We start from the raw sequence: 19,067 nt of genomic DNA, 5'->3' as shown, positions 1-19,067 counted from the left end.
TTAGCAGCTGTATCCAAGCAAACACTAAGAGTGTGTTTGGTTGGGCTTCCAACCTGCTTCTTCGCACGTGCGAGCTCCAATGCGCGTGGGTGGGCCGCCGCCGGTGTGAGCAGACCTCCCCACCTGCACGACCTTGGGAGAAAGGGAGGTGGGAGGAAGAAGATGACAACTGGGGTCCGCTTGTCATGGAGAGAGGGAGAGAGTTAAGTGGGGAGGCATGTGGATGACATATGATCCTCTTAATAGTTTTCTCAAAAAGACACAGCTACCCAACTAAATGACTTTTGACTTTCCGACATCTCACAGCTCAACTTTTCCAAAAGCCGGTTGGGTTGTGGCGGAGACTGAACTTTGACCGGTTGGGTAGCAGACGGCCACACTAGTAGTGCGGAGCAAATTAAAGCCACCGGCCGGCAATGACTTCACCGGGCAACCAAGGCGCCGCCAAGGCCCAAGGTCATGCACCTACCGACCTACGCGTGCTGCTGCCATTCACCTGCGACACTCTGGTTAGTGCCGCCGCCGCTGCCGCCGTCGCGCGCGCGGAAGCTTGCGCAACTTTTACTGACCGTCCCTTTCCCCAGCGCATCCCCAACGAGGTCGCCGCGGAATCGGCGCAGAGGAGGCCCTAATCGTCGGCCCAGCCGGCGGCAAGGTCATCTGGCCCGTCGAGGTTGGGCAGGACGGCGACGACACGTTCCTGGGCCGCGGGTGGCACGAGTTCGCGGAGGCCTGTGGCGTCGGTGCCGGGTGGCTCCTCGTCCTCCGCCACCGCGGCCGCGGCGTCCTCTCCGCCAAGGCGTTCGACGCCACCTTCTGCGTCAGGGAGCTCGGCGGCCCACCAGCTCCACCTGCAGGTGCGCAAAATTCCCCATGGGAATCTGGGACCACTTCTTCCCATTTTTTTAGAAACAACACTTCTTCCCAATTTCTCATTGGCAACCATGTCTCCCAGAAATTATGGGCAACATTTTGAAAATTTTCGGTGGTAGTTTCTTCTCCTTGTAAAATAGAAACCCTCTCGTTGCAGTCGGATCTTTTCCCAGTATTTGCCCTAAAAATGAGCTAACTGATTTCTCTTTTTTTTTGTGTGTAAATCATATTTTGTCCAGGTGAAGCTACCGCGAGCATCAAAGATTCCACCCATAAGCCAAAGTTCATCAGAGTGCTTCCACGAGGTTTCATGGAAAAGATGGTTGGCAGATTGTTGTCGACAGTTTGTGGTGCTTACTTATTATCGTTATGTGTTCTTGCAGCTAATACCTGCTAAGTTCGTGCAACAGTACATCCCCAAAGAGCTCCTAGACAATCGTATGGCCATCATTTTGGGCCCCGGCGGCAAAGTTTATAACATTATGCTCGAAGTGGGGCATTGGGGCGTGTTCTTTGCAGGTGGTTGGTCACAGTTTCTCATGGTTCATGACATTACTGAAGCTAATTCTCTGCTGTTAAGGTACGAGGGAAACATGGTTTTTACAGTTAAAGTTTTTGAGACCCATGGATACCAGAGAGAAGCCAAGCACAAGGAAAACAGAGTTCTACAAAGTGAGCAAAATATTAAGACGTTTATGATATTTTTTTAACCTGTTAGCAATAGATTTGAATAAGTTAGATACTAAAGTCCATCTCTTGTCTTATCAAGCATCAACATTGCCAACTGTTAGTGGAGAAAAGAAACCACAAGACTCCAGAACTTCTTTGGACCAGACATCATTCAAGAAGACATATGTCTATGAGATCGGGCCACCATCCTGGATAGAGAAGCAGATCAATGCCAACACACTCAAACATCGTCTTGTAAGGACAACCTTTTCCCTATTAAATAGATAAAATTGTATGCTAAAAAATAATATGAGCTGAACATCTGCTGTCATATGGCATCTGGGGCTTATGTTGACAGCTTCGAATTCCTCACAATTAAACATTTTCATGTGATCAAATGATACTCTAATTTCTAATGAAATGTGCACATGCTAACAGGAAGGAACAAATCAAAATACGAAGTATAGAATTCGGTACTGGTATTGGACCATTGTGTAACATTTGTCATGTGTATGCACTTGAAGTAATTTCTATCAAACCCAAAAGTGCACTTTGATATATAGTGAACTATTAACTGCTTACTAAAACCAATGTGATTACCATTACTGCAGGTTTTGCCAAATGCTTTCTGTGATGCTATTGGGTTGCTGGAACGTTGCACGATCACACTCAAGACCGCGAGCAATGGTAGCAGATCATGGCAGCTACATGGTTGTCCATGCAAGGATAGAAGGTACCTGCTTGCACAGGGTTGGAGGAGGTTCTGCCTGGAGAATAATCTCAAGGAAGGTGACATCTGCACCTTTAATGTCATCGAAAGCACGACGTGGCATGTCAATATCACCCGTTGTAAGGAAAAGATCAACCAGATTTGTTTGAGTTTTATTTGAGTTAAACAGTGAAGCACATGTTCCTTTTGTCTTATCAAGTATCAACACTAACAGATATTCAATAATGGCATGGAACTCCTTTTGCTTTCAGTAGGAAGCGTAAGAGCAGAAATGACAGCTTAAGCAGTGAAGACCAAAACAAGCGAAAAAGCTCCATTTCTTTGAAGAGTGCATTGTCATGTGCGAATGGCGTATATGAGGTTGGGCCACCGGCTTGGATAAAGGAGATAAGCACCAGAATGATTAGAGCATATATTGTAAGTACAATATTTAAACTAATGATATGCTCCAAGTTAGGAATTAGATAAACTTGTTTCAGTGTTTAGCAAGAATAAGAAATGAAAAATTGCCTGATATGGCATTATAATTTTTGTGAACAAGCTTTCTAAATGGTGAAACAGATACAAACATTTTCATATAATGCTTTAACTGATGGTACACAAGAGGAAACACATTTGTATGATGAAGTACTTATTTCGACATAGTATCAGCTCTTGTGCAATGTTTGAAAATATGTATACGTGCTTCAACAGCATGCAACTTGCATGAACAGGAATTCAGTATTCATTCACTTAAATATTTGAATCATCGACATTGCTTACAGAAGTACGCTTCTGAACAATGTTGCTGGAATTCTTGCAGAGTTTTCCAGCGGCGTTCTGCGATGCGATTGGTCTCCGGGAAGCTTCCATGATCACATTCAAGACCTCACTAAGCAGCACCAGCTCTTGGCAAGTGCGTGTTCTCCCATACAAGAATACCAGCCACCAGGTCGGGTCAGTCTGGAAGAGGTTCTGCCGGGAGAATGAGATCAAGGAAGGTGACGTTTGCACCTTCAACATAGTTGAATCCTTGCTCTGGCATGTCGTCGTTGACCGTTGTTAAGCTTGGACCTGACATCAGTACATCTGTGACTTTTGTTAAAAATGCTGAGATGTACTCTTCTTAATATGACATGACGGTACATCGGTCCGTCTTTAAGTTTAGTAAAAAGCTCTGGGATGCTACTCTTGATGTGAAATATTCAAGTTTGTCAGTTAGTCAACAGCACTGTTGAATGTTTACTGAACATTTCGTGTTAGTGCTCTCTGCTCATGTCCTTCCATTTACATGTCAAGGTTACCTGATTAATTACATGAAATTAGCTTATATTTTCATGAAAGAAAAAAACAGGTAGCTGCTGTGAATATTGATTAGATCAATGGTGCTAGAGTGGCAAGATGCATGATTATGCCAGGTGTGTATTCAGGTATGCTAGATAAGTCCCAGGTCGTCCCTCTTAGCCTCAAAGTAAAGCTTCATTTGAATCAAACACCAAAAAAAAAACACCTTCAAGGAAAGCAATCATATGGCACTTGGGCAACTTCAAGGGAGCTTTATTGTCTTCATGATGACAAAAGTGATAGACTTCACATTACAACAGGGATAGTTAGACATGGATACACAAAATACGATTGTTAGTTATCTACCCAAATGGTTTGGGTCTCCGTTGGGAATTAAACTTCCGATAGTAAAATAAACATTACTGAAAGCATTACTGCTAAACTGTATAAATTTTTTAAGACTTGATGATCAAGGACAGAAATATTTAACAAAGATGGGACAACCACGAAAATGAAATTGTGGCCTGGGGGTTTAGGTACCAAATCTAACAGTACCAAGCAAAAGCATGCCCCCACTGGGGTTTTTGCCGTCACTGCAGCTGCGCAGCACATGCCGGTCGGAGTCCCAGAAAAGAACCTACGGCCGGGTGCTGCTCGATTCTAGCTAACAATCCAGAAATAAAGAGATATGCCAACACACCTACAATTAAACCCAAGAAAACTCGGTACCAATTCTAGCTCCATTCTACTTCTTATCAGCCTCCTGCTTCAAGTCAGCAATGTAGCGATGTGTTTCACCATTTTGAATTTTCATTTGACACATCTCCACCTTCATGTCACACAACACAATTGCATATTTTGGTCCTCAAAGTTCATGCTCAGACTACTGGTATAGCTGGTTCAACAATTCTTTCAGGCTGAAAAGGACGTGGCTAAACCAGTCCTGGTGCCGTTGCTGAAGTTTGAACATCAATAACTGCACTGCTGGGACCGACAACACTAGATCCACCACGATTAATCAACAAATGTGGATTATTGTCTACCAGCCACCTCAGGTAGAAATTTTTCGACCACTAGTAGGACGGACAAGATCTTGGATCATCCTACCAATTACCCACGTATCTAACATTATTTAACTAAAATATAATTGGAATACTAAAATACGATAAACAAGCAAGATAAGACAAATATGCCTAATGAGCTAAGCAAAAATGATAATCAAACTAGAAAAATAATCTTAAATACTCACATTGTAGTAGTTGGGGCAATTGTAAAAGATGTCCCCGGCCTTGCTCGTAAGACAAATGATCTTCGTGCAACATGACTGGTTCGTGCAGTCAGGGAGGGGGAGAGGCACGAACTTGGAGCTGCTCAGCGTGGATGTGTTGCTGGTGGTGGTTGCCATGCGGTACACCTTTCCTTCAAACTCAAGTGATGTTGATGAACTTGAGGTGGAAGAGAAGGTCGACAGCTTTGCGTCATTGGCATCCGTGGCGGCGGCCCTGGCTGGGAACTGAGGCGCGGTCTGGGGTGGCGGCAAGGTTCAGGAGCCGGCCGGGTGCGATCCGGGAGCAGTTCAAGAGCTGGGGCCCGACCGAGGGCGGCAGCGCTATCCAGCAGCAACTTGGGCACGGTCGGGGAGGTGGGGTGCGGTCCGGAGCTGGGATGCGGTCGAGGGCGGCGGCGCGATCCGGGAGCTGGGATGCGGTCGGGGGCGGCGGCACAGGCCGGGAGTTAGGGCACGGTCCACTACTACAGATTGGGCCATTTGTCCCGGTTCCAAAGAGTTATTTGTCTCGGTTTTGAAACCGGGATTCGACCGCCGGGACAAGAGCCCCTGGAGCCTTTTGTCCCGAGTGGTAGAACCGGGACAAAAGGTCCCTTTGTCCCGGTTCCAAAGGGCTATTTATCCCGGTTTTGGAACCGAGATTCGACCGCCGGGACAAAAGCCCCTGGAGCCTTTTGTCCCGAGTGGTAGAACCGGGACAAAAGGTCCCTCACGCTAAAAAATCTTTGCGTCATGTGGGATTCAAATCCAAGACCTATTGCCTAGCACATGGCTTCCTTACCAACTCACATAAGTAGTACATGTGACTCAATAAAGAATAACTCTCTTTTGAACTATCACGTGGAGGGGTCTTATCCGGGTTGGTAACATCAACCGGGACAAAAAGGTCCTTTTTATCCGGGTTGGTACCACCAACCGGGATAAAAGGGTCACCCTTTTTTGTCCGGGTTGGTGTTACCAACCGGGATAAAAAGGGTTGGGCCTTTTGTCCCGGGTGGAGCCACCAACCGGGACAAAAAGGGAGACCTTTTGTCCGGGTTGGTACCTCCAACCGGGACAAAAGGCCCATGTCTCCCCCGCTAGTCCGGCTAGGCTTTGGACCCGGAACAAAAGCCACCTATTATCCCGGGCCCAAAGGCAACCGGGACAAATGGCCTGGAACAAAGGCATATTCTGTAGTAGTGGTCTGAGCAAGCAACATGCTATCAGTTCGGATATATTACTACAGCGGCTTGGATTTTTCTTCGCAGTCGCAATTCTTGGTTGTCGATGACCGCCAAGGAAAATTGTATCCTTAGCGGTTTTAACATTTTCTTGGCATATTTGCAAATTTGATGTCGGTCTATTTTACTTGGCGGCCAAACTGCCAAGATAATAATCCTTGGCGGCTGGAAGCTAAGGTAAATGGATTTCTTTGGCTCTCTATTTTTGGCAGATTTTGCTTGGCGGCCAGCCGTCAAGTATCGTTTCCTTGGCGGTTTTGATACTTTTCTTGGCGGTTTTTGGCCGCCAAGCCAATTCCGTTTTGGTGTAGTCACATCATTTAATTACCAATCCATATTTATGCTGGTGGCTTCTTAAACCTCCAGTACAAACTGTTTATGCTGGTGGGCTTCTTAAAAAACCGCCAGCACAAAATGTTAATGATGGGGACAGGGGGTCTCAATCTTCCGTCAGGAGGATAACTATCGTTTGTGTGACATCTCTGCCAAATCGATAGTTACCCCCACCTAACAGAAGATCGGGACCCCCTGTTCCCATCAAGTGGTAATCAGAGACTCAGGTATACCGTCAGGTTTGCAATTCAACCATCCTTGTTTTCGTCTTCGTCCCATAGTCCACAATCAGCCCTAGTTGTCGCTTCGACTTCACCTTTTGTTTTCCCTATCCTAGAACCCTCACCTTTAGCCTTTTGCATAATTTAGTTTCCGAGTCCGTGGTGTTGAATTTGTGTCCTAGGTTGAGTTTGGTTGCTGGTTTAGATTTGTTTCATCCATCAATTCATTGATCCTTAGATCCACTGCTATCCTATCCATCAAACCCTAACCGTAACTCCTCTTGGAATCCTGATTCGATGATCCCTCCATAAAATTGTCATAACTTTTGCATACGGACTCGAAATTGGACAAACTTTTTTTTCACGGACATCTAAAAAAAATTTCCGTCCATTGGTGACTGACAAGTCATTTGAAAGAAAATTAAAATTCCAAAATTCGCCCTAGAAGATTGAGTTTTTGAGCAAACAATTTCCAATCCAATTATCGGAGCATCTACTTGTTTTACTATAGACAAGAGATTACATCTAATTGCTGTGAAAATTTTTGTGGTTCATTCTCTTGTGCTCCTGATTGAAAAAAATATTGAAGAAAATAAAAGAATAAATGCGAAAAAAAAAGAAAGAAAGAGCAGGAGCAGATAAAAGAGTACACATAGCAAGTTGAATCGTTCTTTTCCATTGCCATTGTCTGTGTTGCTTTTATTTGTTCACTTCCTTTGCACTGATCTGATTTCATCCTAGAAATAAATTTAGGCCAGCAACTAGGCAAGTGCTTTCGATATTTATTCAGCATTACTATCTGTTTCTAAATTGTGTGCCACATACATATATATATATATATTGTTGCCTTCCTAAGCTCCACATATATCTCTGGTTTTTGCAAGAATTTGAGCATTGCAATCATTGTACCACTCTCTCAAGGTAAGAACCAGCCACCGGTTGACATCTTGAGCTTTGCGGCAATAAGAACCTTGTAAGAGCTTGGTAAGACGCTTCCTTTTGCTGTGTTGAGAGGCACCACTATCTACTTTCATAGCAATTGATAGGTATCATCCTTTGTTGTCTTTTCTCGTATTACTAACATTTTGCAGTACAACATGAGTAATGTAGCCCATCAAATACTCAGTTCTCAAATGGAGAAAGCAGAGCAAAACTAGTTAAACAACTTGTTCCAAACATACTTTGCTGTGAAAGAGCGTCATTGTCGTGTCATCATCGACAACGAGAGTTGCAACAACCTAGCAAGCTTATAAGTGGTCAAGAAGCTTGGCTTGACGGCAAGACCATACCCTCATCCATACTACATTCAATGGGTAAATTCTTATGATAGGATAAAGGTAACTAAAATAACACATACACTACAACATAAATGACCTTCTGTGACGAATTTCTTGTGACGATAGAGCTATTCGTCAATGAATAATTATGTTTGTGACGTTTTATTGGAATCAATACAATTTAGTGACGAAAATATGGTGTGCGTTGCTAAGACCAACCAGAAATTGTCATAACCATTTCCATTACCACATTTGTGACAAAATTTACGACAATCTTGTTTCGTCATAATTATTTTCAAAATAAATATAAATACTTCTGTCGTCTCTATTGCAAGCACAACCCAATTACGGTTGGATCCCATCGCCATTTGATTATGTGGGAGCCACATGCACTCACTGCTAGGTGAGTTAAGTGAAAACTCTAATTCTAAATGAAATATGATAGATGAATATGATTTTTTTTTAACTTAGAGATCTGATAAAAAAATAATTAATAATACAGTACAAGAAATTGTTAGGGACAGCCCCGTCGACATGCAGCGTTTTTTTTTTCGAAAAACCCCCCGCGGCGAGGAGAGAGAGAGAGCTCGCCGTCGTCTCGTTCGTCGACGGATCGCGCGCGTGCTCCAACGCCAATCGACGAGGAAGCGATGCGGCTGGGCGACGGCGGCGCGGATCCGCTGCGCGCGCTTGCGGATTTCAGTTGCCGCCAAAGGTTCGCGCCTTCATGCCTCTCCTTCCCTCCGCGCCCTCATTCAGCTTCGTTCCTCACGGCCACCATGTCTCGGCACACAGATCAGGCGGCGGCTGCGGCAGCCCGAGATTTGTTGAAGGCGGATGCGGCTCGGAAGCGGAAGGCTGCGGCGGTGCACTCGCGGCGCCAGGGTGATCTGTGGCGGCAGACTCGCAGCGCCATCAGGGGGGATCTTCGGCGGCGGACTCGCGGGAGCAGTCGAGCTCGAGCAGAGCAGCGGAACGGAGGACTCCGCCAACCTCCTTCAGCGATGCAAGTTACTTCTTCAACGGCCACGAGAGGAGCAGAAGGAGCCGGGTCCGGTGGTGGCCGATCCGCGGCCTCCGGCGGCCGCCGTCGCGGAGGACGAAGGTGCCTTCGCCGTCGCCGGCGGAGGGCAAGGGTACGGGGGCGGCCGGCTGTGAGGTCAAACGACCGGGATTTGCTCAGGCATTTTGCTTATGCTATTTCTCTCGCAGGCATTGCTCGCAGCCTGAAGTAGTATCTAGTTAACTGTGTTTTTCACCTTTCTTCTTTATTACGCGTGCAATAGTCCGAGCGAATTTGAGCAAGTATCAAATGAGACTAGCTCTGTTTATTTCGACGACCAAAGTTGAAACATTAGAAAGCAGCTGCATTAGAAACTTGTGAATCCACACAACTGAATCTTACTACTATTTTAAGTGGATCAATATAGCAATTTGGCCATACAAAAACATGCGAGCATAACAATTACTTCATGTTTCCCTCCAATTCTATTTCCTCCCCTGTTTAATTCTACACCAAGATACAACACAACTGCCACATGTGGTTACATGGATTTAATTTACCATCTCGAAGTTTCAGCATGTAGCTCTAGTTAGTTTCAGCAAGGCATCCATGTTAGTTTCAGCATGTAGCTCTAGTTAGTTTCAGCATGTAACTGGAACAAGTGTCATGTGTGGAATAGATCCATGTTACAATTTTCTGCACAGCTTCCTATTCAAATTTTTCTACTTATACATTGACATAGTTTTATGTATAGAAGGTCCTATATTTCTAGTTAAATTGTCAGGTTCAGGATTATTATAGAAACAAAAGTTAAATTGTCAAGTTCAGGATTATTTTCGAAACAACATCATCCTGCATGATAGATGGAATTTGTCTTCATTGTGTGTCAGGGATTTCTTCTCCCAATGGGCTCTGTTAGCTTGCATAGCATAATGCGTGTCAGGTTCATTGAAATAATGTTTGGCATTCAAAACAAAATCCTGAATGGAGACCAAGGCATAGTTGAATTGGAGAATTGAGGTTAGTTTCCTACACTTAACTAGAAAGTTGTCATTTTGTCATTTCTGAAACCTGATAGAAGATTGTTTCACATGATCAGGTAACTATATTTTCATATTGAGGCTTTGTTGTTCTGGTAAGAGGAAGTCATTTTGGACCTATCTGTTCATTGGTTCCATTGTCACTGTCAGTTTGCACAAGCAGTTTGCAAAAAAAATTTAGTTAGCATCAACCTGCTGTTATGTGTATGTTAGCATCAATCACTCAATTGATCAGTCTATCTGTTATCTATCTATAGGACCACTTGGCTCTGATGATGGAAACTCTTGGAAAGATGACTCGGAGGAACTCATTTTGAGCATGTGAATGTTACCTGCATTTGTGTCAATTTGGACTGTCAAATATCTTTTTTTTTTTTTGTAAGAGGAACTTTTGAACCTTTGAATGTTTCCTGCTGTTCATGTGAAATGAAATGCCCGTGGCTGCATGTATGCCTGTATGCTCGTGTGAAATGTAATGCCCGTGGCTGCATGTATGCCCGATGGTGCTGGCTGCTTCCATTCCAAATGGGAACTGATTGTCCAAGTGCGAACTGAATATATGTCATGTATTCCTATCCATATAAATATATATTATATACGAGATTATTTTAAGAGTCATTCGAATTATTTGATATATTGTGTATTATCTCATGTATGCAACACAATGGCTATAAGATCAGATTATGCACTAGATCACCATGATTCATGTGTCAAAGAGTGGATTAAATATCTAGCAGACAGCTAAACAGACAACCCGTTGTATAAGCTGTCTATTTAGCTGTCCGTGTGTAACAAACAGACAGCAGTTGTCTAGACCTTGTACATGCCCTTAACGAGGTGCTGACTTTCATTAACTTTAATTTTTGTCTTTAAATTTTTCTATGATTGAACCTAGAACCTCGCATAGAGAGGCAAAGGACCAACAGTACTAATACTGCATTTAATTAGTTCTCCATTAAAAATATCCTAAACGATCTGATAGAGCTAAAATTGGGACAAAAGTTAGAAAAAAACAAGCGGCTAACCCTAGGTCCTTATCCCAACAACCCGGGGTTTTTACATTTTTACCATTATAACGGATGACACTCGTCAGATAGCACTCTTATGATGACACCTACAAATTTACTATTCTTATCTCGCGCCTCTTACATTTTTACCATATTTGCCTATGTGGCACGCCACGGCGGCCTGACACGCTGGCGTACAGTCAGCAACGCATGCGAAATATTGTGATTGCCCCTGATATTCTCCTCTCTTCTCCCTTCCGACAGGTGGGTCCCACAGCTTCTCACACTGCCAAGTGAGGCCCACTGGTCAGACTCGTCTCCTACCTCTAGCACCGGCTCGGTCACCCAGCTCCTCTACTCCCACGACGTCCGTCGCCCTGACCTCTCCCTCCGCCGTCTTCCAAATGGCGCCCCCTGCCATCCTACCCGGCCGCTGCCGCCGCGCCCGCCGAGGGCCACGACCTCCGCTCAGGCGGGCTGCCATTGGAGCCTCACCGGAGCTCCGGCCACGCGTCGATGTCCTCCCTTCGGCCACTTCCCCGCCGATTGGAGCCCACGGGAGCTTCCTCGCGTGCTCCGCTTCCTTCCCGGCCGCCGCCGTCGCGCCCGCCGAGGGCCACGACCTCCGCTGAGGCGGGTCGCCATTGGAGCCTCACCGGAGCTCCGGCCCGCGTGTCAATCTCCTCCTTTCGGCCACTTCCTCGCCAATTGGAGCCCACAGTGAGCTTCCTCGTGTGCTCCGCTTCCTTCCCGGCCTCGTTCCCCTTTCCTTTCGCCACCGCCGCCACCGGAATGCCACCGGCCGGCCCGCCGCCCCTGCGCCTCAGTTGCAGCCGCCCCATGTGCGGGCCTGCACGGAGCTACCGTGCGCGCCGGCACTAAGGAGCCGCCCTGGCTGCGGGCGAGCCCTGCCGTCCCGCCGGCGGGAACCCCGCCGTCGCCACCGTGCCTGCGGAGCCGAGCTTGGCAATGGCGCTGGAGATAGGAGACGAGTCTGACCAGTGGGCCCCACCTGGCAGTGAGAGAAGCTGTGGGACCCACGTGTCGGGAAGGGAGAAGAAAGGAGAAGATTAGGGGCAATCATGACATTTCGCATGCGTTGCTGACTGTACGCCAGCATGTCAGGCCGCCGTGGCGTGCCACATAGGCAAATATGATAAAAATGTCAGAGGTACGAGATAAGAATGATAAATTTATAAGTGTCGTAAGAGTGATATTTTGATGAGGGTCCTCCGTTATAATGTTTAAAAATATAAACCCCCGGGCCACCACCACCAACCCACGCCCCCCTGCGTCGCCCCCAACACACCCCGCCGCCCTCACCCCTCTTCCCCCTCACCTGCCCGCCGCTGTCCCGCCCGCCGCTGTCCCGCCCGCCACCCCCCGCCCGCGCAGGTGGCTGCCGCGGCCCCTCCCGGTTCCCATTCGGCGCGCGCGCAGGCGGCCACCACCGCCCCTCCCGGCTCCCCTTCGCAGCGCGCGCAGGTGGCCGCCGCCGCCCCTCTCACCACTGCCCGCGCAGGTGGCCGCCACAGCCCCTCCCACACGGCGCCCGCGCAGTGACACCGACGGCGAGGTGCCGAGACCTACAGGCGGCAGCGGCCGCCCTCCACTCTAAGGACGGCAGCAGCCCGCAAGGCACAGCCTCCTGCAGGTTGCCGCGGGCAGCGGCAGGCCGGACCTTCCTCCTCCCCATGCGAATCGACGGCGACGCCTCCTCCTCACGTGGACCCGCGACGACTCCTCAAGAGCCAGGACTTGCGGTGCCTCTTCCCGAGGAGCAGGCGGCGGAGCCTGACCCGGAGGCAAACGTGGCTGGCGCCTCCCGGCTCCCTGAGGAACGGTGATTTGTTAGTGCTCGATCTATGCATTCTTGGTCTGTTCTTGATATATTAGGACTTGATCTGTTAGTTCTGGATTTGGTCTGTAATTAATCGGTATTAGTTTGACAATTGATTAGTAGTTTGCTTGATCTGTGAGACATGGCAATAGAAATTTGTTCATGTGCTGTTAGCTTTTCTGTTAATACTAGTTTTGTACAATTGATTAGTACCATCCTTGATGTGCTCTGCTGCAGGGATGCCCCTGCCGGCCAATATATACAATTCTCCTAGTTAGATGTAGATTCTAGTTCTTGTCTTGAATCCTTAATAAGTATATATGGGTGGTGTGAACATTTCTAAAAAATTAATAATATAATTGTCTTTTCGGCACTAAAAGCATATTTGTCCAACTTCAATCTTTTGATCAAACTGAAACTCTGATTACTAATAAAGCATGTGATGTTTGTACTGTTTTTCATTCTACAACAATAGTCTGAGATGCAAGCATGCATTGTTCGTGAGCAATGAACGTCGACTCATTCTTTTGGCAAAGACAGTGCAAACATTCTTTTGTCTGTGCTATGAAATCATTTTTGTTAGAATAGCATCCAATTCAGTTCGATTTACTAACCTTGTTTTTGTTACTTCTAGTGTAATTTTTACTAACCTGATATGTGGCATTCTTGGCCTAACTTAGGATAATGGTGAACTATATTTAGTAACTTCTTTATTTTTAATCATGAACTGATATTAAGTAAGTTATACAGATAATAAGTGCTGACATTTCTCTTTGGTTTATCACTTGTCATGCTCTAAGTCTAACATATATGGTAGATTTCTCTCTTATTGCTGGTAATAGAACCTCAACCTTTTGACTCCCTGGATGTCCTTTTAGTTGGTCTAGAAATGTTATGATGTTAATCTCCTTCTATTAACATTTGCAGATTCATGTTCATCTTTGTACAAGCTATGCCAATGGTCTCTAAAGTGACTTGGAGATATTCGTTGAATCAAATGCAGCTGTGTTTCAATTGGTGAGTATTTCTCTGCACAGTTCAGCTGCCAGTTTCTGTACTATTGTCTTCTTTTTATGATGCATGTAATAGTAGCTGCTGCCTTGTTCAAAACCACTTGTTTCCTGTGCAGATTTGTATTTATATGATTAGTAAGTTAAGTTGGCAAATGATGCATGCATTTGATACATAGTTGATGCCATTGAGCTAGAATTAAATAGGGCTACCCGTTAGCCTAATTTGGACTGATTCATTCTGTAACAAATTCCCCTAGGTTGACAGCTCTGTCCAAGAAGTTGGCTTCAATTGATGAGAAGATGGCATGCGATCCAACATATTTACAGAAGGTCAGTTCAGTAAATGTTTCAGACTAGTTTTTTCACCCCTTCCATCATCCGTGTGGTTTGGTAAGTTTTGGATTTGATGCAGACTGGATGGGATCGTGGAAGATGACTAGGGTAAGCTTTGTTTACTAATCGTTTTTCTTATGGCTTGAATCGATCTGATACTGCAGCTAGAATTATTCTAGAAGACATACGTGCATCCCAGGTTGATCTGATACTGCGCATATGTTGCTACTGATGATCAACTTTCAGGTGCAGCAAGGAGTGCGGTTCTTCAGACTTTCACTCTCAACAATTGGGAAGTCAGCAAGTTAGTTTTCCATTTGTTTGTTCCAATTAAATTGTCTCTAGCCTGTTACATCAATATTTGAGCAAACAATTAGAAAGCTTTAACCCTAGGCCTGATTGTTAGATGCATTCTTTTAGTAACATTCTAAAGTGTTGAATCCTATTCCATGACATGTTGCTGATCAGTTTAAGTTGTTTCTATGCATAGGGAATTGAGGAAGGTCTGGAACTGGATGAATAAACCGCTGCTCCTGATAATCAGCGAACTGGAAGATGCTCCACTGTTAGATGAGAACAAAGGATAGGTCCTATTTGTGATTTATGTTCTTATACTGCATAGGTAATTAAGGTAGTAAATATATGTGGCTGAGTGCAGCATCACTTGTGTACATGTCATGGAAGTTACATTTTCTAGCACAAATGATTTATGGTTGTGTGGATTGATAAGTTACATCTCATGTAAGTTACACTTGCTAGCTGAATAGCAGAAAAAAAAAATATTATGCCCATCTACATGGGTTTTGTTGGGTCATATTTTATGACGAATCAAATTGTCATAATGGGAATGCCATATCAGATTTTGATCATCGCCACGTCATAAGATGATAAAATTTTATGATGTTTTCTATTTTATGTGGCACATGTACAGTCATCCAAACACGCAATTTCGTGACGTTTCTTGGTATCGATTATGACGAAAAATGAGCGTCACAAATTAGTGACCATAGAATAATCATTATAAAATTTATGATGAAAAAATATGTTTTCGTCGCAGAAAATCTTTTATGATATGGTATAGGCGACGAACCAATTTTCGTCACGCAAATGTCACATATTAGAAAGGATGATGAAAATACCACTTTTAGTGACATAAATGAAACGTCGCAGAAGCTCATATGTGTTGTAGTGATATTTAATTCTCCATTGATTTTTATAAGGGTAGTTTAGATTTCGATATTGTACCACTGCAAGTATGTCAATTGTTGCTAGGCAAGCCTTGAATATCTATAAATAATGTTGTGCACAATATAATTGCTAATAAATATTCTTTCAAATACCATGGTAGAAAAATTACTCTTATACTTATGAATGCTACTGAAATTTTAGAAGCTGATCTTGAAAGGGATGAGAGAAGAAAGAGCAAACCGTTGAGGAGAGAATGGGCTATTTCAAATGTTTCAACACTTTCATCTAAATCTGGTTTTGTACAAAATGAAGATATTGTTTTGTCTTTTGTTGGAACTAATATTTTGCACTATTTATCGAAAAAAGAGAACAAGGTGATTAAGAAAGAACATGCAATTGTCTCTAGTAAGAGCTTTCTTGATGTGCTGAATTTATCCACCAATGATGCTAATAAAGTAATAGAACCATTCATTGATTTTTCTTCATCAGACGATGAATGTTTTATTGATCTTTGTGACAAACAAAGTGCTATGATTATTCCCATGCCACAACTTTTGAAGGAAACTGATTCATTTGTTTTGGATCAAAATACTTGTGCTGAAAATAAGAAACTGCATCCCATTGCCTCTGAAAAAGATGAACTGAATTTGTTATTTTCTTTAAATACTTTGGGTTATTTTGAGTTTGATACTCTTTGTACTCGTAGTAGTTTAGAAGAGAAATTTAAATGTGCTGAATTGCCTTGATTGTCTAGATATACATATCATTTTATTGGCAAATATACTTGTAAAGGAGACTACATGATACACCGAGTTTATATTTGTTCAAATCTAAATTCTCCTTTTGCTATGCGACAATATGATCAGATGCGATATCTATAATAATGTCATGTGGAGAAACCCAAATTTTCTTTTAAATAAGCATGATAAATTTCAAGAAGAGGAGCAATATTGGATACTACCGACAACATGTCCTCCAACAAAGCTCAAACCGAGGACAGTTTGCTGTCAAGAAGGGGAGGATGACGAGGGCATGACACCTTCAGATACGAACATTGATTATAAGGTGAGTTCATTCTTACATTTGCATAATGATTTCTTATACAATTCACTTGGTTCCACATGTACATGTCATTATTTGCTTCTAGGTACAAATGTGTCATTACAATGTGGTCGCGAGCTTGTTATCCACACATGGGACTCAGGCCCAAGTTGGAGGATGCCCCAAACATGTGGAGAGGACTTCAAAGATGGACAAGAACGTCCTTTCCATTTGGCCACCACCTTAGGAGACTAGCAAGGGAGCCCTAGCCAAAGTGGAGGCCTAAACCGATTCAACTTCGAGTATGATTCGGAGTCCAAGAGCAGTCAGTACTAAAACGGACGTCCAGGTCGCATACGGGCTTGGATTTGGACGTTCAAGATATGCACGGAAAGCTAATGAGAAGACCTTTCCAATGGCTCTAGTTTGAGGCCCAAATTCATCCGGAGTCGATGGCAGACATACGAGAAAGTTGACATACAAAAATCTGTCCTGGTGCTGCTGCGACACTGTCTTTCGGTCTTTGTTCCTTGTATCGTGTGGGAACCCATTAAGGGTGCGTCTAGGGGGTCTTGCATGACCCTATAGTCTTCATAAACAGCAGCCGCCATACCATTAGGGTTTGGGTTTTGCTTAAGTTATTCTGTCAAGAACAGTTCGCCGCTAGATTGGTTTGTGAGACCCCAACTCGTGAGTTTAATCATACATCTGCAATTGGGTTGCATTCTTTCTTGTTTTTGCTTGTGTTATTCGATTCGCAAGCAAGGATTAGCCTTCGTGGTGAGGTCAATCGTGCAGCGCATGGTTGATAACCAGAGGAGAAGTGGTGCTGCGATTGCGGGGTTCGAATTGAGTTGATTAGAAGCCGGATCATTTGTGTGACATCTCCGCCAAATCGATAGTTACCCCCACCTGACGGAACATCGGGACCCTCTGTTCCCATCACGTTTCCTATAGATGGTTCATCAAGGCGAGCCAACAGTAGGAGGGAGACAGTAAGCGGCAGACTACTTACGTACCCACCGAATCGAGGAAAAGTTGTTGAGGCAGCGGTGTGGTGGCGAAGGGGTGGTCGATGTCGTGTAGGATTCACAGCTACGGCAGTGGAGTCAGTCGGGCGCAGCCGTGAAGGGGCTCCTCTACCTCTAGCAGTGATAGTGGCTCCTCCTGTCCTCCCCCTCCTCCTCGGGCGGCACATCAAGGTCGCAGCGAGCGGTGGAACGTCGGGGTCAGAGCGCGCAATAGGAGGCAGAGCATCGAGGGGCATGCACGGCAGGGGAATTTATGGGCAGCATGGTGACATCGTTTCAACTTCGCGCCAGGTCTTTAAAAATTACAAACCCCCCCGCCCCAATATATGATGTTGTTTGTGCTGGCGGGCTTCATAAGAACCTGCCGGCACAAATATCAAATCCAAAATAGAATTTCTTCCAAATTTGTGTTATTTTATGAGATGAAACTTTTAAATGCAGTAATGATTTATATATAAAACATTTTATAAAGTTACGTGAACACACGTATAGGTTATATGGAAGCATCCATCATTTAACACATTGATCTTAAATTACTTATTGGGATAATTGATTGAAAAAAAAGAACTACATGTGCCTCATACTTCAGTGATAATTTTTACAAAATCCATATTGCAGTTGCCTAGTTACACTGTAGTTATTATACACAAAAGTGATTTGTATTTTGAACTTAGTATTTAGATAAATGAATTTTCTATATATATGTCCAACAAAAAATTACAATAAACTTGTATTTGATCAAGAAAAACTTAATTTTTGCATGTCTTAATTTAATAAGTCAAAGACCACATATAAGATTTACACTCAATCTAACGGCTTATAAGTGATATGGACTACCAACCATTTTTAACAAGCAATATAAATATCCGGGGATTCAATAACTTTTGAAGTTATTTACTATTTTTTAGTGATTAATATATTTTCTATTATGATTCTTAACAATATTTGTGCTGGCGGTAGTTTAAGATGCCCACCAACATTAACTGATAAGGACATGACACCTTCGAATACGAACATTGATTATAAGGTGAGTTCGTTCTTACATTTGCATAATGATTTCTTATACAATTCACTTGGTTCCACATGTACATATCATTATTTGCTTCTAGGTACAAATGTGTCATTACAATGTCGTCGCGGGCTTGTTATCCACACATGGGACCCAGGCCCAAGTTGGAGGATGCCCCAAACATGTGGAGAGGACTTCAAAGATAGCCAAGAACGTCCTTTCCCTTGGCCACCACCTTAGGAGACTAGCAAGGGCGCCCCAGCAAAAGTGGAGGCCCAAACCAATTCAACTTCGAGTCTGATTCGGAGTCCAAGAGTAGTCAATACTAAAACGGAAGCCCAGGTCGTATACGGGCTTGGATTTGGACGTTCAAGATATGCACGGAAAGCTAATGAGAAGACCTTTCCAATGGTTCTAGTTTGAGGCCCAAATTCATCCGGAGTCGATGGCAGTCATCCGAGAAAATTGATGTACAGAATCTATCCCGGCGATGCTGCGACGCTGTCTTTCAGTCTTTGGGCCTTGTATCGTGTGGGAACCCATTAGGTGTGCTTTAGGGGGTCTTGCATGACCCTAGAGTCTTTATAAATAGCAGCCGCCACACCATTAGGGTTTGGGTTTTGCTTAAGTGATTCTGTCAAGAACAGTTCGCCACTAGATCGATTTGTGAGACCCCAACTCGTGA

At 44.3% G+C, this 19,067-nt stretch overlaps 2 protein-coding genes and 1 long non-coding RNA gene across 6 annotated transcripts; all 3 read left to right on the top strand.

The window, feature by feature from the left end:
• Positions 1–501: 501 nt before the first annotated feature.
• Positions 502–3,477, top strand: LOC120640590 (putative B3 domain-containing protein Os04g0347400). Of its 2 annotated transcripts, XM_039916465.1 has the most exons (7): positions 502–857; positions 1,113–1,178; positions 1,257–1,545; positions 1,643–1,797; positions 2,154–2,391; positions 2,524–2,689; positions 3,075–3,477. In XM_039916465.1, exons 3-6 carry the CDS (start codon positions 1,314–1,316, stop codon positions 2,553–2,555), a joined length of 657 nt encoding a protein of 218 aa, XP_039772399.1. In that variant the 5' UTR covers positions 502–857; positions 1,113–1,178; positions 1,257–1,313; the 3' UTR covers positions 2,556–2,689; positions 3,075–3,477. The 2 variants fall into 2 exon arrangements, with proteins under 2 accessions (XP_039772399.1, XP_039772400.1); XM_039916466.1 differs by having other exon boundaries at positions 1,113–1,545; positions 3,037–3,174.
• Positions 3,478–8,468: 4,991 nt separating this feature from the next.
• LOC120642960 lies at positions 8,469–10,526 on the top strand. The gene is made up of 4 exons (XR_005662810.1): positions 8,469–8,592; positions 8,673–9,900; positions 9,980–10,015; positions 10,178–10,526. It is a non-coding gene; the product is annotated as an uncharacterized LOC120642960 (long non-coding RNA).
• Positions 10,527–12,360: 1,834 nt separating this feature from the next.
• LOC120640589 lies at positions 12,361–14,908 on the top strand. 3 transcript variants are annotated; one of them, XM_039916464.1, is made up of 5 exons: positions 12,361–12,770; positions 13,695–13,784; positions 14,038–14,110; positions 14,193–14,221; positions 14,366–14,908. In XM_039916464.1, exons 1-4 carry the CDS (start codon positions 12,622–12,624, stop codon positions 14,214–14,216), a joined length of 336 nt encoding a protein of 111 aa, XP_039772398.1. In that variant the 5' UTR covers positions 12,361–12,621; the 3' UTR covers positions 14,217–14,221; positions 14,366–14,908. The 3 variants fall into 3 exon arrangements, 2 of the variants coding, with proteins under 2 accessions (XP_039772398.1, XP_039772397.1); XM_039916463.1 differs by having other exon boundaries at positions 12,364–12,770; positions 14,360–14,908; XR_005661884.1 differs by having other exon boundaries at positions 12,369–12,777; positions 14,360–14,908.
• Positions 14,909–19,067: the final 4,159 nt, after the last annotated feature.

The sequence above is a fragment of the Panicum virgatum genome, chromosome 7K (assembly GCF_016808335.1).
Source record: "Panicum virgatum strain AP13 chromosome 7K, P.virgatum_v5, whole genome shotgun sequence".
Taxonomy (NCBI): Eukaryota; Viridiplantae; Streptophyta; class Magnoliopsida; order Poales; family Poaceae; genus Panicum; species Panicum virgatum.
Note: the sequence above shows the minus strand (reverse complement) of the source record. Positions and strands in the feature narration are given on the sequence as shown.